At 43.1% G+C, this 21,900-nt stretch overlaps 2 protein-coding genes across 3 annotated transcripts in view; one reads left to right on the top strand and one right to left on the bottom strand.

Annotated features, from left to right (window-relative positions):
* Nucleotides 1-7,606, top strand: part of BTBD7 (BTB domain containing 7) — a 59,144-nt gene extending 51,538 nt beyond the window's left edge. For both annotated transcript variants that reach the window (XM_075503479.1, XM_075503478.1), the window contains 2 exons: nucleotides 504-932; nucleotides 2,564-7,606. In XM_075503479.1, coding sequence (XP_075359594.1) covers nucleotides 504-932; nucleotides 2,564-3,379 — 1,245 coding nt within the window. In that variant the 3' untranslated portion in view covers nucleotides 3,380-7,606. The remainder of the gene's footprint in view (nucleotides 1-503; nucleotides 933-2,563) is intronic.
* Nucleotides 7,607-9,127: 1,521 nt separating this feature from the next.
* On the bottom strand, nucleotides 9,128-21,887 carry UBR7 (ubiquitin protein ligase E3 component n-recognin 7). Its single transcript, XM_075503475.1, has 11 exons — nucleotides 21,587-21,887; nucleotides 21,320-21,453; nucleotides 20,389-20,449; nucleotides 18,709-18,804; nucleotides 17,525-17,578; nucleotides 15,167-15,272; nucleotides 13,768-13,952; nucleotides 13,055-13,186; nucleotides 12,493-12,655; nucleotides 11,533-11,594; nucleotides 9,128-10,705 (listed from the first exon to the last, which is right to left on the bottom strand). The coding sequence occupies exons 1-11, from the start codon at nucleotides 21,752-21,754 to the stop codon at nucleotides 10,613-10,615; spliced, it is 1,254 nt and encodes a 417-aa protein (XP_075359590.1). The 5' UTR covers nucleotides 21,755-21,887; the 3' UTR covers nucleotides 9,128-10,612.
* Between the last annotated feature and the right edge of the window lie 13 nt (nucleotides 21,888-21,900).

Here is a 21,900-nt window from a genome sequence, read left to right as displayed (position 1 = left end):
TGTGTAAGCACAATGTATAAATGTTTTCCTCAAGAATTGTTGCCATTCAGGGTACTCTTACTGCCACAGATTTTGGGGACCAAAAAAATCTGCTGAAGAAGCAGTTGATGAGAATAGTCAAACCATAACTAGAAATCTAGATTACAATTTATTCTTGAATCGGAGAGGAGAAAAAGTCCTAACTGATACAGTAGATCTGCATAGTATATATCAGGACTGGGAAACTGGAAATCCAGCTTCTGTTTGTATGCTGCTGTTAAAGCATACATTTGTTGGTCAACAAGTTCACACAGTGAATCTGATGCTTCTTGTCTTGTTTTTTTAAAAAAATCTTTATTCCATGGTAGCTGTAATCACCTCCAAGTGTTGGTGAGGTTTTAGGTGGCACAACTATCCTGTTACAGTACTAGCAGATTTCTAGTTCCAATGCACGTTAGTTTAGGAGATTTTTCTAGATTACTTACAACTTTGTTCTGTTACATGCTGGGATTTTTCCTTTGCAGAATCCTCACAAATTTTTTCCTGATGAGCGATTTGGGGATGAAAGCCCTCTCCTGACAATGAGACAGTCTGGACGATGTCGCGTTAACAGCACTCCCACTGCAGAAACCATGTTTACAGAACTGGACTCTTTTGTGGCCTTCCATCCACCATTGCCCCCTCCTCCACCTCCATACCACCCACCAGCAACTCCTATTCATAACCAGTTCAAAGTGGGCTGGAAACAAAGGGTGCCAAGTCAACATCCCTCCCGTTCCTTTTCTTACCCATGTAATCACTCACTATTCCACTCCCGAACCGCTCCCAAAGCTGCACCGCCTGTCTACTTGCCCAGTGTTAAAGCAGCACCTCCTGATTGCACTAACACTACAGGTCTGGGGAGACAAACCGTGGCTGCAGCAGCAGCAGTGATGGCAGCTGAGAAGCAAGTAGTAAGTATTATGATTTCTCCTCTTCTCCCTATCTCTGGCTGCTCAAAGTAGCTTATAGAGAGGAGCTGGAGACAATTCTTATGGTGAAGTAACTTGGCTTTGTTACATGAAAGAGCATCTTCGTTGGTTAGGAGAAGAATTTTCTACCAAACTGGCTGTTGGGCATTCTGCATCCCAAAGGCATGCCCTAATCCCTGGGAGAATGAATGTTCCAGGGCCAGGAGAATTTTGGAGGGGCAAGTGGGACTCGCAAATCTTCTGAAATAGTATAGTTTGTTCTGCATTAAAACAAAGGATAAGTCAACTTCAGTAGTGGACTGCATGCTATAATTCAAGGGTAGAAACAGTGATGATATTTTGGCTATTCACAGGTAAGTAGTCCTGAAGTAAACAGATGTGTATAAAGGGAACCTGTGGAGAATGTGAAGGACTTACAGCTGTGAAAAAGATTTTAAAATTAATAGGCAAGCAGAAATTGGCAATTGCAAATACAAAGGGGTTCGTCACAGCATTTAAAGATGATCATTATAGCTGCTGAACTCTATTTAGTTCCAGTGCACAGTTGTGTTATACTGCGAAAACCTGCTCTTTAGATGCAGATTTGATCTGGAGTTCTGAATGGAAAAATTGATTTTTTTTTTTTTTTTCTTCTTCCTTTAGCAGTTGTCCTAAATATATTGCACTCCTTTCTGTATTTTAACCTAAAATATTTAACTTCAAATTAGAATTGTTTTCCATTGTTCAAGGGTGGGTTTTGTAGCATAAGTCTCTCTTGATCAATACTGACTTCACTAAGGAAACCATACAGTGATCTTTTTCACATAAGAAATGTCTCTACTAGAATGTTTATATAAAAAATGCAAGGAGAAGCATAGACTTAATATGGATGATCTTATTCTGTATTATTTTTGCAATTTTTGAGTTACTAGTAATCAATGATTACTAAAATTGCTTTAATTAGAAATGATAAATACAAGTAGAAATTTTAACTTCTGTCTGGAAGACTGTAATATGCTTGTCTCATTGCAGGATTGCTTATAGGTGTAGGCGAGAAGAATGCCAAGCAAAAACTTCCATGCACTTTGTGTATCTAGTCAGCACTGTGACTGATGCTCCCCCCCAAGCCCTGAGGCTGTTGTGCATACACATACATGTGCATGCAATTCACTTACTTTAAAATATGAAATGCAAGCAGAGGGGTTGCATCTGTAGTGACAAAATACATGTTTCGTGGCTTCCTGCGCTGGAACTGTGTGCTATAACCATTTGTTAAGTTCCGCACAGAGTACCTTGGTTAGTTTGATAATTGCAAGTGGCTTAAAGCAGGCTTACCATTTGAGAGTTTAACAGGACATTGTCATTTACGGCACATTGAAGACAAGATGCATTTAAGAAGGAACTATTATTGTGGCACAACAGCTTCATGAAAGAAAGTTGTCTTAAGCTAGCAGGAAGGGGCAGGTTGGAGCATACATGTGTATTTTAAACAGTGTAGGAAACTTGCAGGCTGAGGTTGGTCTAGGCAAAGGTAGATCTGGAAAATGCCGTTTTGAATTACAGAAACTATACTAAATACAGTTTGTGTTTAGCTTTTGCTTTGTTCCCATGGACCAACTTCTTTTCTCTTCCAGTGTACTCAGCCCTTGCTAAATGAACTGATGCCAGATATCGCAATGGGTGTGTCAGCAATGTCTTTAAAAGACAGAAGATTACCAGAACTCACTGTCGACACAGAATTAAGCCAGACGGTTACAGAGGTAGGGCCTGGTCCACCCCAGCACATTTCATGTATTCAGAACAGACACATGCCCACTTCTCGAAAGAAACATGCAATAGAGCAAAAAATAGATGCTCGAGAAAATCAGCAGGAATATCCTGACTTCTATGACTTCTCCAATGCTGCGTGTAGACCCTCCACTCCAGCACCCAACAGGCACAGTCCTTCGCCTTCACAAGGCATATATTTTGGCCCAGATTTGTATAGCCACAATAAGGCATCACCAAGTGGCTTAAAGTCAGCCTATCTACCTTCCCAGATATCTCCTAAAAAGCAAGAGGATTCTAGGAGGGAATACCTGCTCTCCCAAGATGGGCATCAACACAGACAAAAGAATGAGCCAATACACCTCGATGTCTTAGAACAACCTCCCCAGCGACTGGACTTGTCATTGGCTGCCCAGGAAAATGCTGGTAATGGCCCAGTTCACATCAGGGGAAGAACAAAAATGGAAACCGATTTAACCTATGGGCTAACCTCCAACAGACCTTCACTCTCTGCATACACCTCTGAAATGCAAGAAGAGAGACCCAGTAGGAGACTGGCAGATGATGAGCCATTGGAACACGGAGCACAGAGAAATGCAGATTTGGAAAGGGAAGATGCAGTAAGCAGAGGAAGGAGGTCTCCAAACAAACCAGACTTCCTGTATAAAAAATCTGCCCTATGAAAGCAACCTCCCCTATTTCTCTGTGCCTGAGAGTTGTAAACATCCCATTCTTTGCAACTTTTGGCCTGACTTCTGTCAGACAAATTTATTCATGCCAGCGGATAAATTCAGCTTTGCTCACTTCTTTTGTACATACATTGCTTTATTAGAGACAGCATGTTATCAGTTTATTTTTAATGCTGCTTCTGGTTTTATTTTGTGGGAAATTTTTTTTGAGCAAATTTAATTAAGCCTTTTTAAAAAAAAAAAAAAAAGCTGGTACCTTTTTTCTACAACCTGGTAGCCTTTTGCACCTGTACATCTATTTTAGTGTATTAGTTTTGTACTAATATGTTGAACTTTATTGTCACATTTAAAGGACTGTATTTTCATACTTTTGCATTTTCCCTTTCACCTGCCAATTCCCTATGTGCATTGGGTTGCACATTATGAAATGTATTTTCTTATGAGATAGTTACAATGCGTTTATTTTTTAATTATAGGAATTCCAAAGAACAGCACATCAAAATACTACATTTTTAGTTAGACTTTTTTGTTTGTTTAGATCTGAAATCTTCCTGATTTTTAGGACTATGGCAAGAATCCAGTCTAATGTTTTGTTTGAAAAGTTCTGGCAGCTGGTCTTATCCTTATATAGCAAGCCCACTTCAAGAATTACATTTGGGTTTTTAAGAGTCCAGGGGGATATTTAGGAGTCCAAATTCCAGTGAAATTCACTGGGATCTGACAGTCTGATTCTGTTTGCTTTCTGGTTCAGTTGTGACCATGGAGAACTCCATGATCACCCAGAAGCACTTAATAGACAGACTAGAATTGTTCATTTGCCCATGCAGAAATAAATCTAGAAATACTGTAAAAATGATAGTAATAACTTGTTCTTCCAGCTACCCATACGTGGGGGTAAGTGAAGACCGGAGTTGAGGATTCGTGCTGAATCCTGGAGTGTCAGTGGGACAAGGCATAGTGTCTTTGCTGTTGCCTGAATGGTAACCCTCCACTTGAGAGAGTTCCCCCTCCAACAGAGGTGCTGAGGTGACTGCTCATTGCCTTGCTTTCTCCTGCCTATGATTAAAAAAGGGCTTCACTCTTAATGACGTCGTTCAGTGTTCCTTACCTGAAGTGTCGCTGACTTCATAATTGCAGCTGTTCTGTGAACAAAATCAAAGTGAAGAGTAACTGCTCTAGCATCATGAAATGTGCGAAGCTTTAGCACTCTTAAATTACACTTCCATTTCCCAACTTTGCTTTTTTAAAGTGCAGAAGTGAGATTCACCTACTAACATGATATGAAGAGGGAATGATAGTGATCTGGGCTGGCTCCCTGCCACTGGGTTGGGGTTAAGCAATGCACCAGGTGTAAAGGTTATAATTATTAAGTGCATCCTTAATAATTACCATGCAGTTTTTACCACAGATGCATTGCATTTAGGTTAGGGATCTGATGCCACTGCAGTGTAGTGATTACTCGTAAAGGCCTGTTTGGGTTTTTTTAAATGCAGTTTCTATAATGAAGAATTTCACTGTAGTAGAAAACTTTAATCCCAAGGGTGACCTAAGGACTACTTTAAGGTTAGGTTGAGATCTTTCCTGAGGTTCAAAATGCTTAATACTACTTAAACAGAAATCTTGCTGCAACTTTACTTTTAGTTTTAGTTGATGGCAGATTCTTACCTAACCTGTTTCATTGAAGTATGCAAGGCCTGGTAACAACACCACAATGTAACTGAAATATATCAAGTACTGCATTTCAAAACTACCAGATAGCTTCTAGATAAATGAAGATATGGGTGTTTGAACCAGTAAATCCTAATGTCTCCTGCATATGCATCTATAGGCCTCCTGCTTCTGTGAAAGTTTTGCAGACACTCCTTTCGAGGTGCAGCCATGGAAGGCGTGGTGTAAGATTGGAGGAGAAACGTAGCTAAACTGCCCAGGTGATGTCTTGTGGGTGAGGGGAGATTTTTTTTTTCCTTTTCCCTCTGTCAGCCTTTTTAATCTTTTTTTTTTTTTTTGACTACAGTCAAGACACTTGGTGGTCCTGGCCTCATCACCAATATGTAGTATTTCCATGGGACTGCAGTGTAGAACATTGTTAAATGCAAGAAGGTGGCAGTGGGGGGACGGTGTTGCTGCAGGTTAGGGCCTGAGGTTTATCAGGTTTCTTCTGAAGATTTGAGCACAGTGCTGTCTGACTGCGTAGCTCTAATCAGGCACTTGGGTCTCATGCTCACCAGCACTAGAAGCATTAACTTTCATCACACACAAAAACCCTGAAACTCCCTGCACTTGTGTCATGTGTATGTTGGTAGCTTAATTACTAAAGTCATAGCTGTCCTCAGAAGACTTACTATTCTGAATAATTTATTTTTACCTAAAATCGATAGATGTACTTTGAGAAAACTATTTTAGTTACCATAGTTTGATGTGGCACTGTGTGCCTGGACAGAGATGGGGCTGAAATCTACAGATGTAACTTTTAAGCTTGAAATTTGTGGGGACGTGGCTGATGAAGACTGAGAAGTTTGAGGTTATGGCTTGAGGGAAATCATGAAATGCTTTGGCTTTGGACTAAGCTGATGAGAAATGCCTCGGGGCGGGGGGGGACGGGGACAACATGTCTGCATTTTAGAATACAAAATTGCTTCTGAAGTCTCAGAAGCTGAGCAGTATTAAATAGAGAATAAAGTGTTTAAAGTAGGTGCAAAATAAGACAAGTCCTTCTGAGGCCACAAAGACAATCAGGCCACGTAGACAATCTGCATTTTCACTTGTATATTTTGAGCTGGGAAGAAGATAACAGCTAACGGCAGCTGATTTGAAGTGGAAAAGAAAGATTTGTCAAATTACTGGAACTGTATTTTTGTACTCCAGCGTAGGATTTCCTACGTAGTTGGATGTGCGGAGGGAGGGGAGAGAGACCATCTTTATTCTTCTTCACGGAAGCATTATGCAGAAGCTAGTGTTCATACTACATCTCACTCGCAGAACACACGTACCTGCGCTACCTGCTACTTCTTGTGTTCTCTGTCTACTGAAACTTTGGTGCAGAAGCTCCTTGTTTACATTAAGCACTTTCTGATTAGGCTGGAAACTAACATCTTTTCCTCCTGTAAATTTGATGGAGATAACAGATTACTGACTATATTTTGCTTGAGGATAGAGGTATGAACATTGTTTTCTTGGATGAGGAAGACTTGTGCTCCTTGTTCTAGTAAAGAGAGCTCAGACACTCATTTAGTGAGCAACATGCAAAAACTTACTCCCCTTTCCCTGACCCCCTCCTTCTTTTCCTTAATATATGGATGAATAACTTAATTCCTGAAACAGATTCTTCCTTTGAAATGTTTTGTTGTTCCACGGAGTTGCTGTAGTTGTGTTAATAACTGCTGTGTTGATTGGCAGTTTCTTGTTGTATTTTTCCTGTTCTTGAGGAGTTTCACTTCTGAACGTTAAGGCTGTGGCCATCCGTACTTGTAAGCCTTGGGTTTTGGTCCTGGAACATCCCACATGTTTGTCTTACGGGTTTCTTTGGTTTGGGTTTGGTGGGGGTTTGGGGGTTGGGTTGGCTTTTTTGGGTTTTTTGGGTGGTTTGCTTTGTTTTGGGGTTTGTTTGTTTGTTTGTTTTGTGTTTTGTTTTTTTGTTTTTGTTTTTTTTTTTAAGAATACTCGTGCTGTTTGAGGCACTGTTCTTTCTCCTAATTATTATATGCTTCTATGGCAGAGGTGGTGCTGAGCTCTGCTGAATGCAGGGAACAGCTGAGAGATAAAGTTGTAAAACCATATTTGGGGTTTCTGTAATTATCTGTACTGCCAGAAGGTAGCCCTGCCTTCAGCAGCGTTATGGTTTTGTTTCTTGTCCTTGTGTTGATACTGGTATAAAGTCAAGTGCCTTCAATGCTAAAGGCTCAGAAAACTTTCTTAAACTGACTTCATGTCCTATGCAAGTGTTTTTTCTACAACCTGCATAACCAGTACTTTGTAAAACTTGTTTACGCTTCAATTGTACATAGTGTTTTTTAAAAAAAATAGTATTTTTATTTAGGTACCTCCAAACTTGAATTCTAGTCTTGTGTGATGCATTGTAAAACAATACATTTCTCTTTTGAGTACCATTACAGTTGTAAAAAGGTTTTCACTGGTTCTATTTTTCTACTGTTGCTGAGAAGCATGTAACACTGACTTTATCCTACGTATAGTTGGCATTTCAAATAAATGGCTTGTATAGAACGTGCTTGTGCTACTTCTTCCATTTAACTGTTACCAGCAGGCTGGCCGAAGGGACTGTGCCATCGTTACTCCGAACTTTCCATCTGACTGATGGCCAGGGGAAGGAGTGGTTTAATACAAACCATAAGGTGCCCTCTAACAGTAAAGGCTCTCACAACTGACAACGTTTGTTGTTCCTTCTGGGAAAAAAAGTGCACAATAATGCTTTGAACGTCAAGGATATGATACAAGCCAGTGTAAAAAGAGGAATTCAGAATCAGTGGCACTGTTCAAGCAGCTTATTAAAAAGGAAGAGCACTTCAGTGAAACAGTTCAGTGAGTTCTTCTGGCTAGAGCTGAATTGGCTGAGACTATTCACTATAAAAGGCAATCGGATTACTCCTAGTCAAGGCAGTGGGACTTCGCCCTTGGTCGAGGAAGTGTTTATGTTCTCAGCAGAGCAGCTAGACAAAGGCACTCATGAAGTACCCAGCATTCTCTTCCCGAGTTGCAGTTATGCTGCATCAGCTGAATATTCATTAAATCTCTTTCACAGAAACAAGTGCTTCACTACTTCAAAGAGATGACTCAAGTTTGGAAGTGTCATCCAGCAGCAGAAAATCTTGACTAGTCTCACTTTGATGTGCAACAGCAAAATACTGTGGGTTATATCCTGACATAAAGTGGGGGGGGTGGGGGGAGAAAGTACGCTCTGGTCTTACGTGGTCATTATTGGCATCCAGGAAGATGAGTTTTAAGAGCAACTTCCTAAACTAGGCAAATTTAACATTTATTGTTGCAGGCTTTCTGTTCATTTTGCAAGGAGTTTTAAGTCTGCTAACTTTTTATAAAGAGAGGATGCCTCTTCCCCGTGGTGGGGGGAGCCTTTAAGAAGAAAGTGCAAGTGCATTAAAAAGGTTGGAGAGGGGGGGTGTCAGGGGCTGGCCCCAAGGACCTGCAGATCACTCTGGCTGCAGTGCAGGCTGATGCCAAGAAGGGGCAGTGCACGTCGTCAGTGCTGACCCTGTGGTGTGCAATTGTAGCTGTAATAACTCCTTCCTGCACCTGAACTCCTCCCTCTAGGCAGCGCTGAGTGGTGGGGCTGGGTCTTGCCGTAGTGTTTACCTGCACCCCGGTGGCTGTTGCTGCTTTTTTATACAATGGGGGAGAACAGGACAACTTGGAAAACCGAGGGTTTCAGGTCAGGGTGAGTGCAGCTCAGGGCTGGAACCCAGGACAGCGCTTGCATCTGGGCACCTTCTCCCCCACCCCTTTAGTGAACTACATGCCAGGAACTGCACCGCAGAGGGACCATCTCCCACTCTGCTTTTTCTCCTGCCCAAATCTGTACCTGCAAGCGGGGTGCCAGCCCTTGTTTCACACCTGCCTGCAGCAGCACGGGTCAGGGTGGAGGCAAAGGTCTCAGCCCCTGAGATGTGTCTCGGCCACATGACTAATGGGTCATCGCTGCACTGCCCGGTGTTTGGCTGGATCATGGATGAAAACAAACCCCTACAGCAGCATTTCAAACACACAAGACACTACAGATTGAACAGTTCTTTAATTCTGACATATCTTAGTTAGATAGGTGGTTATGACTCCCATAACAGTTGCTACAAAAAAAAAGCACATACAATACCCAGAGTTAAATTTAAAAGCAACTAGTCATTTCACATGAAACAAGCCAATGAACTGAGCCTCTACGCTAGAACTAGCTGTTGTAAATAAAGTGGTCAGAAACAATTAATAGGGAGAAATGACAGATAAAGGTCTGATTTTCTTCTCAAAAGTCATTAATAACATGGAACCAGAATAGTACCCCATGGTAAAGAAATCCTCCAACTACATAAAGCAGGAGTTAAAAATTAGAACTTTCTTAAAGTATGTTTTGGGGTTTGTGGGTAAAGAAAACTAAACACTACATGAGGCTCCAAACTTAGGAAAAGTCAATACTTCATGGTAGCTAAGTGTAGATCCTTAAATGTCAGTGAAACATCTCCTGTTCCATGATTATCACAGTGATTATAAAAAGATCACATGGTTTATACTGTAGCAAAATGCCAGGGTGCTGCAGTGTTTTCAGGAACATTTATGAAGCAGAATAATTTGCAGTAGGCTAGTTTTTAAAAATCAAAGCACATTAGAAGGCCTATTACAAACCCCCTCAATGCTTCATTTGTAATTCAGTACCTCCTCCTAGATATCATCTATATCCTAGTGAGTGGATAAAGTTCACGTGACAAATTTTTGCATGTAAAACATCACTGTACAATATTAGAAACAAAGTTTTTGAATTTATAAAAGCAGAACATTCTGTTGCATCAAGCCTAACCTACAATTTCTCATTTTTCACCTGCCTAGGGAGCACCTCCACAGCTGCGAGTAAGCGTGCAGAAGTACAGTGCTGTCTAGTCCACCTGATGTGACCCAAATGTTAGAATGCAATTCCACCCAACAGCCATGATCATAACACGTGCCTGCTTTACCCTTTCAGGAGCTGTGCCTCCCTCAGTGCAGAAAACAGACACTCACTTTGTGCAGGGAGCCTTCGCTAGAATCACTACAGCCCGAAGAGATGATGCAGAACCATTTAAAGCAGGAAAGCAATGCACTCCCATCTTGCAAAGCACACTGAGTGCTTACTGCCTGCACTGGACAGAAGGGAGGGCGGGCAGACCCCAGCCAGTGTTAGTAGAGCGTACAGCTATAGGCACTGAAAGTAAAATGGGTGAAAGGCTAAAGGGAATACACAGCGGCACACGGTTCTTGTGACAAGCCATCCTCTCCCTTGAGACAAGGCCAGCTTTCACAGGAATGCCAAGTCGGTCAGGACTGAAATCCCTACAAATGCAATGTACCTGTTAAGGACATGTTTTAGTTGTTACAAATAAAGGAAGCGTGAGCCAAAATGAAGATGTTTCTTGGACAGTTGGATTTTGATGAGAAGCCAAATACTGAAGATGCCTCTTCTGTTTGCCAATGCATATCGTTTTCCCAGTTGTCCTTTCAGACCCACACCCTCTCAGTCTAACTACAGTAGTACTGCATCCTGTTAGTCCGTCGTCTTTTCCGAGACTGAAATTCTTCAAAGAAGTGCTGAATGTCTTCTCTTTTAACCACCTAGGGGAAGCAATACAAAACCCAAGTTGTGGTACAAGAATTCCATTAAACAATCCTTTTTTTTTTTTTCCCTTGCATGCATCCCACATGTAATACACAAAGCATATAAAAGCAAGTATCCTGAAATCTCTCTGATACAGCTAGCAAACCAGCTTTCCTGTTGTACCCAAAGGAGACGATTAATGCCCAAATCCTATTATAAGAGAATACAGAGAAACGAGCTCCCCAAAGGCAGAACAAGCACATGGAGCAAAGCCCCTGACGGTATTTTAATGGGTTTGACCACTTGCTTTTATCATCAGAAAAATTAACACAAAGCAAGAGTTTCACTAGCTCACTTCAGACTCATTACAATGTAACTAAGAATGGCAGTTTAGCAAATAAGCCAACAAAATGCATGTGTTGATTAATAATAGCATGCAAATTCCTCCAGAAAACAACTGACAAGACTGTTTACCAATATTAAGTCAGTCCTTATTCTTCTAAGGGCTTAAATTCAATCTCAGAAAAAAACATAACTGTTAAGAGCTTTTTTCCCTGAATACTTCTCCTAGAGCAACAGAAGTTTCACTTAAATTTAAGAACTGCTCTCAGTACTTTATAGACAAATTTCTGTAAGGTCCCTGTTATCTCTCAAGAAGGTCATTAAGGAAATACAACTTTTAAATTCAATGAAATCAGGGATTTCCAATTTCTACTGCAGTACCAGCAAATCCAAGAGACAGAAAAAAATATTATAACATAGCATCACAGTATTCAGCACCCACCCCTCAACAGTACTTTAAAACACATTTTCTGGCAAACAAATTCTGCGAGTCACGCCTTACCGTTCCCTCATCCGCAAATCTCCTGAGATAGTCAGTCAGTTCTGTCTTTAAATCATTGTATTCTGGATGGAGAAGCGAAGGCAAGGGAAAGAAAACAAAAAAACCAAGAAGATATCCAGCTTTAGTTTAACATGGCCTCAAGAAGACAACTTGTTCTACTTGTCATTCATTAGATTTACTTGAGACAAATCTAGGTTTGAACTGGATTATAAATAATAGCAATAAAAAGAAAGGCAAGTCCAGGTAAACATGAGAAACCTAATAATTTATCAGACTAGCCTACGCAGTCTGAATATCTGTTCAGGTGATCTTCAGAGAAATGTACAGACATTGAGCGCGTGAATTAGTACAATTAAAGGACTGCCCCTGCTCCCAACTTCCCACTGCAAAACCATGTGTGGGTACTGGTGGGAAGTCCTAGCCTGGAACTCAGGATTGGGCAAGCATCCTCGCCAGAGTGCAAACCCCTCACTCAGAAGAGGGAAGCACGGCTCCAGTTATAAAATACCTCAACACTGCCTTGTCAATATACTCTGCGGCAGAGCTGCCAGGGAGCACCCTGCACCCCAGCTTCACATTGGCTGGCACTCCCCCAAACAACAGGGGACTGCCAAACAACAGAACAGGGTAAGAATAAATAAGCCAGACGGCAGAACTATAAATTAATTTTTAAATATCTATGTTACAAGAAATTATGATCAGTACAGTATCTAAGGTGTTACATAGGGGAAAAGTTCCCACACCATCTAGTTCCTCGATGTAAGTTAAAGTTGTAACAGGCCAGAGAGGACAAACTTCTCTAGAATAATCCTGGCTGAGGTGTGCAATCTGTCGTACAGTCTTCTATATGTTACTTCAAAAATAGTTTGACACTACACTGCAAGACTTCATGCTAGTCTCTTACGGGAAACTGTTCCGTTAAAGTGTTAAGGCAAATTCTAAAAATGAAGTTGTATTTACCACAGATGAGTTCTACTTGCTGGACTCTGTTCATGCTGTTAAGGGTGTCCATTAAAGGATCCCTCCTCTCCGTTTCTTGGTCACTGGTACCTTTATTTTCATAAGCCAAGACAGTGTCACATTCATCTGTCAGGAACTGGACTTCAAGCTCTGAATACATTTTCTGGAGAATAAAGTAAAATTTACTTTTACATTACAAAACTTCTCAGATGGAGATGCTCTTGCCCAATCCTTTTTGTGTTCCGTATCATAAATAATAACAATAAAAATAATAATGTAAATTTTCTATTCAGCATTTGAGATATCTCCCCATAACGGCTTCCAAAGCAATATGGATTTAAGCAGCACAGAAAATACAAATGTTCCTTCATGCTGTATTAATTCCAAAGGATTCAGTGTGTTTCTTTATGTGGGGTGGGGTTATGAGGGGTTTTTTAGGTGTTTATATGCAGAGTAAGAACATTTACACAGATTTTATCTACAAGCTTCCCTTCAAAGATTCTCTGGGAGCTCCTCCCTGCCTCCCCCACGTCAATGATGGTAATGAAGAGAGAATACATACCAAACAGTCTTCACAGGTGCATAATTTGCTTCTCCAGTTCAATGGCCAAAAGGTGGCAGAATCTTTTTTTAAAAATTGCTTGCTTTGGAGTTCTTTCAGCTTACAGACTGGCTCCTCACTCTTAGTAACTACCTGAATTAAAATGAGAGTGTTCAGTGCTCTATAATGTCACTTCAAAGACACTCCATTCTTTCCAGCATGTCATTTTCCTTATGCAAGGTTTTTCTTTTGTCTCAGACACACTTATTTTTATAAATAACCTATATTACCATTTCATCCACACGAGGATTCTGATGTGGTTTTAGCAGTTTCCACTGGAAATTTCTGTAGGAATTTACGGCAATAGCCATAAATGTTTAAGAAATCAGAGCTGGACTATCATGCAAATGCAGCTACAAGGCATAATACCCCTGTATTAGAACAAACTCAGAAGTTACCCCAGTGTAAAGGCCAGGTGGCTGACAAGGAGGGATGGATCGAACCTATCTGCAAACAGACGTTACACCCTGGTCACTCACTGCTACAAGCGTGTTCCATAACCTATGCTGTGCTCCACAGAGACCACACGTTTGAAGTGTCAGTGACTGAAGAGGAACACAGAAACAGACTGAAAGCATTTACCTCTTCACTGAACCTATACAGAAAGAGGTGGGCTTTACTTCACCTATCCTCAGTACGAAGATGTACAGGACAGAAAAGAAGGTACGTTTTACCTCTGGACAGGCAGCCCCAGAGCTAGTGGATGGTTCATTAAACTGTTCCATTTGCTTTTCCTCCTTCGTTTCTTGGTGTTCCACTCCACTTTCTTTTTTTATTTCTTTTTTCTGCTCTTCACTTTCCTCAACCTTCAGGACAATCCCTTCATCTTCAAGGGAGTTCACTTTGGTCAAAGCAGGAACTGGAAGATACATACCCACGTAAGTGAAAATACCAGACCAGACCATGTACAGGCTACCACAGACGTTCTCTCTGCTTTACAGTGCAGCATCAAAGAGCACCTAGATCACCTCGTACACTGCAGGGTCCTGGATATGTTCTACAGCTGTCCAAAGACACAGTGACCTAGGTATACAAAGAAACTGCTCCCTCTTTCACCATAGTGTTCTTCACCTCTCATACTCCTATTCTAAAATACTCTGCTTCCCAAAAATCTAAGCCCTAGGGGAGGGAAAAGGGTATCACAGTTTCAGATAGTTCTGTACTAAGATGCTTGTCCTTCTTGACACCCCTTGATAGCTACAGCAGGTTCAGTAGCTGTTGCGTACTTTTTCGCTGACTTTGTGTCAGAGTCCTTCATCTTCCCCAGACACACACACCAAAAATTCCATCACAGATTAACTACACTAACCACTTCCTTATTTAAAACAAGTTTTTCTTTTGATGTCAATTCAAACATGTGCCCTGTGACAGAGAAGGAGGAAAACCAAAAACAAACAAAACCCACCATTCTGTACTGTATTTACATGAGAAGGAGGAGAACTCCAGGTAAGCCAGCTTGGAATCCTTAAAATTACCATTGAAATTTCTGGCACATAAGAGATCGATCACCAGTTGATACAGCAATGTTTAGGAGACTACGTGAAACCAGTTCTTTCCACAGAAGTCAAGTCATCCACCCTTCTGATCCCACAGAGACCACATAGCAGACAGAGGCCTGGTGTGACCACAGGCAACGTGTGTCCTGAGCACAGCCCCAGCTCTACTCAGATTAAGGTTTTACACATTCATTTCAGGTCACTCTATCATTCACTCTTTGCTGCTCAGAGACTCAGCTGTTTGTCTCATGGCTTCCCTTAGGATGGCTCTTCAGTTCTTTGATCCGGTTTAGAAATTAAGTTCCTTGAGACAAGTATTAAATCTGCATCCATCTATGTGCTAGCACATCTCTGATAAATAAATAAAAGAGTGAGCACCACAGAATTAAGATTTAGGAACTGCATTTTTTTTACAGAACAGTTACTGCAGCCCCGCGTGTTCCGCTGCTGAAGGCAATTGTCCAATATAATGAATATCATTTCTCCAACCACTTAAACAGTATTATGTCGTTAATCAACCAAGTATGAGAAATACATGCTTACAAAACATTGGCTCAGATATCTTAATTTTCTTCACCTGCTAACTGCGACGCATAGGCCCACAGGAAATGGCAGTGATTCATGCAGGCTTGGCATACCATTTCATGGAAGTCTCCACTTTCAGGGGGGACTGCACCAAGATGCTATCAAAAAGAAACAAGCGCACAGCAGTGAAGCATTCGCTGCAAATTAACAGACTCAACTCTGCGTTTAGAGGAAGTAAAACATCAACAGCCATCACATTTTCAGCACAAGCATACACTCCTGCTAACTTTCTACAATGATTATCAGTATAATTTAAAGACTGGAAAGAGCTGATAAAAATTCCAGGGAAAAACTGAAATAATTCTCTCTTTGTCTACAGCCTTTTATACCTTCTACATACCCAGAAATCTCAGTCCTATCTTTATCTCATTTCTAAACGATATTCTTCTAAACTGTCCTAAACATAGGACAGGTGAAGATACCTCTCACACACTGCACATTTAAACTCTTAAATAGCTTTTTATGATTGCTTCCTTATGTGTAAGAGATTGTCAGTCTTCATATTGATCACGTACTGAACTTGAGAAGAATTAGGTCCCAAAGCTCTCCATAAACTGGTGAGAACTATTTAGGCAACTAAAAGCACTTAGTGGCTTGCTTTTGAAAAGCATTCTTGCAAAGCTCACAGTATGCAGCATAACATTCTTCATACATACATTTATACAAAAGAATCCTATAGTTTATCTACAGAACCCCTAATTGAAGCCAATCACCTTTTTTTTTATTCTTTGATCCTGCAACTTCAAACATGGAATTTCACTCATGCCCTTCAAGGCACAAGAGGCTGAATCCTTAATGCTTACACGTTAAGTAGGGCACTCACTGAAGTGCTGAGCTGCTTTTAAAAGATTTCCCTAAAGTTCGTAATCAGGAACCAACAGCACAGCTTGTTCCTTGCTACTTAAAGGAATTACAGTTTAAAAAGCATTATTTTGAATGAAGAACTATTCAGGTAGTTGATAATGATGTGCCTCAGTAAGAATCTTTTTCTCAGCAATTGTAATGATAGAATTTTCCATTAAAGAGACAGTTATAAAGTTATTATTTTATTCTGCAGCAGTAACCTTCAAAAGGTAGAACTCTTCCTAGGTTTTTTGGACTGGAGTGGACAGCAGCGCAAGATTAAACTTTCAATATTCCTTTACCTATATGAAAAGAAATTCCTTAGAACTCATGTAATAATCTTTTGAGAACTACAGCAAACCTTCCCAAGTAAGAATAACTCTTCGCTGGGTTAAGAACTGGCTGGATGGCCAGGCCCAAAGAGTTGTGGTGAATGGAGTTTACTCCAGTTGGCGGCCAGTCACAAGCAGTGTCCCCCAGGGCTCTGTGTTGGGGCCAGTCCTGTTTAATATCTTTATCAATGATCTGGATGAAGGGATCGAGTGCACCCTCAGTAAGTTTGCAGATGACACCAAGTTGTGCGGGAGTGTTGATCTGCTTGAGGGTAGGCAGGCTCTGCAGAGGGACCTGGACAGGCTGGATCGATGGGCTGAGGCCAATTGTATGGGGTTCAACAAGGCCAAGTGCCAGGTCCTGCACTTGGGCCGCAGCAACCCCATGCAACGCTACAGGCTTGGGGAAGAGTGGCTGGAAAGCTGCCAGGCAGAAAAGGACCTGGGGGTGTTGGTTGACAGCCGCCTGAATATGAGCCAGCAGTGTGCCCAGGTGGCCAAGAAAGCCAATGGCATCCTGGCTTGTATCAGAAATAGTGTGGCCAGCAGGACTAGGGAAGTGATTGTGCCCCTGTACTCAGCACTGGTGAGGCTGCACCTCGAATCCTGTGTTCAGTTTTGGGCCCCTCGCTACAAGAGAGACATTGAGGGGCTGGAGCGTGTCCAGAGAAGGGCAACGAAGCTGGTGAAGGGTCTAGAGCACAAGTCTGATGAGGAGCGGCTGAGGGAACTGGGGCTGTTTAGCCTGGAGAAAAGGAGGCTGAGGGGAGACCTTATTGCTCTCTACAACTACATGAAAGGAGGTTGTAGAGAGGTGGGGGTCGGTCTCTTCTCCCAGGTAACGAGTGATAGGACAAGAGGGAATGGCCTCAAGTTGTGCCAGGGGAGGTTTAGACTCGACATTAGGAAATTTTTCTTCACTGAAAGGGTTATCAAGCATTGGAACAGGCTGCCCAGGGAAGTGGTTGAGTCGCCATCCCTGAAGTATTTAAAAGACGTTTGGATGAGGTGCTTAGGGACATGGTTTAGTGGTGGTCTTGGTAGTGTTAGGTTAATGGTTGGACTCGATGATCTTAAAGGTCTTTTCCAACCTATACGATTCTGTGATTCTGTGATTAACCGACACTAACTTACTTCTATGCAAATGCCAGTTCTGCTACTTATAGTTTCCTTACCCTTCCATGGAACCAGTCTTCACAAACTATGCATTGGATCATCTCATCTGGGATCTAGATGAACGGTCATATTATTAGCATCAATAGCAACCTCCAGAATCCTTCACAAGCCTCAAACTACGGTATTATGCAAAGCCTGCTCAAGTGAATTGCATTTCCCTCTTCACCTACCCACAGGGAGCTGCCATTAATAATTAGTTACTGCTTCATTAGTCAGTTTGCTTCCCTGAAGTTGAACAGCATATGTAATTTACCGTATTATCCAGACTACGGAAATTCACATTTATTATTACAAAACTACTTTTCCCAGCAGAGCAAGACATTCTCACACAAAAGAGCTGATAAAAGTTAATACACTATTGGTATCTTTCTTCCTGTAAACAGAAATGCACAAACAGGCAGCTTAGCAAAAGAAAGATACTGATATTCATGATGTCATCAGGTTTATATAGGAATGCCAGAATCCTAACTTAACTGTCCACGATGCAGTACAGTACAAACTGCTTTGTTATGAAACAATTATTAATGATTTCCTTAGAAATGTTTAGCTATCTCTGAACTTCAGAGAGGTGAGTTTATAAAATACTCTCTTGTATTTGAAAGACTTGTGCCTTCCCTATTCTTTAAAACACCTAACTTCTATGACTGCAAACAAAAGTGTGCGTGTGCAAACCAAGTGATATATTTTAATACTTCAGACAGAGAAAAAGCGTTCTGACTACCGTAAAGGAAAGCTAAAGCCAGTGCTACAGGACAGACTCTCCCCGTCCCTAAAGCCCTGTCAGAGCACTGTTGCAGGCACGAGGAAGCAGATTCTGGTATCTCCTCATATGTGCCATGTGTTTATTCTGCGCTTGCCACTTTTCTCAAGATGATGAGAAACCCACCCCCTAAGGGAACTCTGTAACTTTAGAGAGAGGAAAGCAGAGAGAACCGCAGCAGCATTTTGTTCAAATGATGGTTTCTCCTCCTCATCTGTCTTTAAGGCATAAACTATTCTACCATTTTAAAAAACCTGATAAAGTAATTACTTTATACAGCATGTGACAACCAAAAGCAATATGGAACATAAGATTTCCTAAAGTGGGATATTCCCTGCAAAGCAGCTCTGTGACCACCCTTTGCACAATATTTTGCATAAATACCATCTATATATGATTACTACCAGTTTTTTTATTTCTTACCTCATCTTCAGGATCAGGATAAGGTCTTTTACAGGTACAGTATAATCCATAGAAATTGTCGTTATACTTATTTCCTGAATTCACCTTGCCCTTTTCCTAGGAGGAAAGGAAAAAATGTCTCAATAGACAATGCAGTGAAAAACAAAAGACAGAAAAGATGTATAATCTAGAAAAACCCAATTCCTGTTCCACTTTAATTCCTAAAAGCAATCATTATACTCATCAGCTTGAAGATCCAAAAAGAAAGATATTACCCAGACACTATACAGTGAGCAGCAGATAGGGCATGTGAGGAACACTGAAGTTCAAAAGGAAACAGGAAAAACAGTCTTTCCACCTTTGTAACAAATGGCAACTGTGGTGTTTGTTAAGCTACTGCTAATCTAAGATGATATAAGAGTTTTGATCACCAACTATGCCTGCCTGCTGCCATTATAGCAAAGTCTGTAGATCTACTGTGCACCTTTCCCTCCATTTTTTTTAAACATCCAGTGATGTTTAAAACACAACAACATGTGATCCAAACTCAACTTCATTTAATCTTACCACTGAGCTTCCACTAAATTCATGTCATATAAGCCTCACTCTACGGGAGAGGATTATCTAAATTACAAAACATGCTGAATGAAATTCAAGTACAGGTAATTCCCATTTAAAAAAAAACAGCTAATACAGCTGCAGCCAAAGGGCTTCAGAACTGCACGTAGTTGCAGCCTAAGGCCACCACCGGCCCTGCAGAAACAGCTGTTACCATTTATGATGTTACTACAAAATGCCACTTTCTACCACTATTCTGACAAAGGAAGAATGGACAATGCAAGCACCCGGCACCCATGAAGTCAGCCAGATTAATGGATGGATGCTGAAGGTCACTTAACCTGTACAACTGATTTTGCACTGAACTGAAGGAGGAGGAACAACCACGTGATCCATTTCATTGACTCAATGAGAAACAGTAACATCTTAAAATTGTCAGAGGTGTCTCTGTAGGGATCACTGGACTGTAGCCCTAGGCTGACTAGCTCTGGATCGGTCCCAATTCTCCCAGAACAAAATGGACATACACAAAACCACTTGCTGTTTCTACATTTGGGCTGTTATTACCCTGGGAGCAGCACTGCAGGCAAGCCAAGCAGCTTCCTGTCACTGCTTCCCAGAAGATTACCAACTACTTGACGAGTCCAAAATGCCCACTGAGTATGAAAGCACAGGGGGCTTAATACAGTAAAAAACTATCCCATCAGTAGGGTCTGGTGACAACCTGTCAAAATAATTAGGGCACTAATGCTACAACGAAGAAGGGGAGGGCCTTCACAACCTTAAATTTCCTTAATGTAACTGCAAAATTGCACCCCAAAGGGTTCTCCTGAAGCCAGCTTAAAGCTAATGAGATGTATTAGTGCAGGCACCATGACATGTTTCTGGCATTACGCTGACCATGGATGCAGAACTGCTGCATTCATGGATGACAAGGATCAAACGTTCTCTCTCCTCTCAACATTTCCCTTTGGTCCCTCAACAGTTTTATCCCCTGTAATACTCCCACCTTTCTTAACTTGCTGGGAAAAGCGGAGGCATCACACGAGTCAGTGCTGGCTGAGGCAAGGCACCAACCTCCGAAGACTGTTATTTTAAAGAATGAAAATAACATGTATGTACGAAACCTATGTCTGAACTTACTGGGAGTAACTTGCACTGCAGATTTTTGAACTTGCTATTTCCACAGTCACAGCGGAAGTTCCTGGAAAGAAAAATATAACATTTCAGGTTTTTTATTAACTGAAAACATGTTAGTTTTTGTGTTCATAACAATTCACAGCAGTTTAATAGGAGCCATTAAAATATTCTTGCAGCTATTTAAACAATAGCATCGGTCAGAACTGGACAAAGGGCCTCACATCCTTACCCTCCCACACGGTGTTCTCAGCAGATCTCGGCTAACACCATCATTTGCAGCAGCGCTTGGCTGGGAGACCCCGATGGCACAGCTAACCCCGGGTGCTGCAACTACCACACTCAAAAATGCGAACACGTGTCTTGACGAAAGAGGAGCGTGAATTGGTTCGTTTCCGAAGGCTGGACCCACAAAGGTGATTAAGCTCTTGCCTCCTACTCAGACACCTAAGCTCTCACTTAAATAGGCTTGGTACGCCAAGTGAAGGGGGGAACACGGGTACCTCAGTGACCCGACCTCAGCTGCCTGTGCAGTTTTGCTGGGAGTGGTGTATTTTGCATGAGTTACTCCCTGGAACGCTGTCCTACCTCACTGAGATGCACTGTACAGCGGAGGAGGCTCTGGGGAAATTCCCCCGGCCAGCTCACCTCGCACCGCAGCCCCCCGCAGGGCGCCCCAGCACTCGGGGCCGGGAGAAGGTAAGCGGTGGCGGCCAGCGTACACCGCCTCGCTTTCCCGGCCCGCTGGGAGGGCCCGCGTTTCGCCCCGGGGCGGCTGTGAGGAACCGGCAGGGCCAGGGGGCTGCCGCGGGAGGAGCCGCGGGAGGAGCCGCGAGCCGAGGGGGCTCCAGCCGCCCCCGCCCGCCACCGGCGCACGCGCGCTTCCCGCCGCCGGGACGGGCACGCGCCCCCGCCCCGCCCGCCCGCGCCGCGGTACCTCTTGGTGTAGAGCTCGAAGAGGCGGTGGGTGCCGTGGCACTCGTAGCTGCAGGCCAGGCAGATCCCCGCCGGCTCCCCCCCGGGCGGCGTGCAGGTGCTGCAGGCGTACAGCGCCTGCCTCTTCACGGCGCCCTGCGGGGCGACAGCGGCGCAGGCTACAGGGGCCGCCGGGGGGTCCCGGCCCCGGGCGGCCCCGCCCCCCGCCCCTCGGCCCCGCCCCCAGCCCCCGCCCCCAGCCCCCCGCGGCGCCCGGCCCCGCCCCCACCTGGGAGTAGCTGCAGCGCTCGTGGTCGCTGCCCCCAAGCACGGCCCGCGCCTCCTTCTCGAGCTCCTCGTTCTCCGCCAGCACCTCCGCCAAGGAGACCACGGGCTCCTCCGCGCCGCCGCCGCAGCCGCTCCCCGGCTCGGCGCCCTCCGCCGCCGCCGCCTCCATCGCCGGGACGCGAGGCCGAGGGCGAGCCGAGGCGGGAAACACGCGGCCGAGGCGCCAGGGGGCGCCACAGCGGAAGCGGAACCGCGCGCCCCACGTGACCGGGGCCGCGCGTCACAGCGGGGAGCGGCGGGGGAGCCCGCGCGGTG

Source organism: Mycteria americana, chromosome 5, assembly GCF_035582795.1.
Source record: "Mycteria americana isolate JAX WOST 10 ecotype Jacksonville Zoo and Gardens chromosome 5, USCA_MyAme_1.0, whole genome shotgun sequence".
In the NCBI taxonomy this organism is placed as follows: Eukaryota; Metazoa; Chordata; class Aves; order Ciconiiformes; family Ciconiidae; genus Mycteria; species Mycteria americana.
Note: the sequence above shows the minus strand (reverse complement) of the source record. Positions and strands in the feature narration are given on the sequence as shown.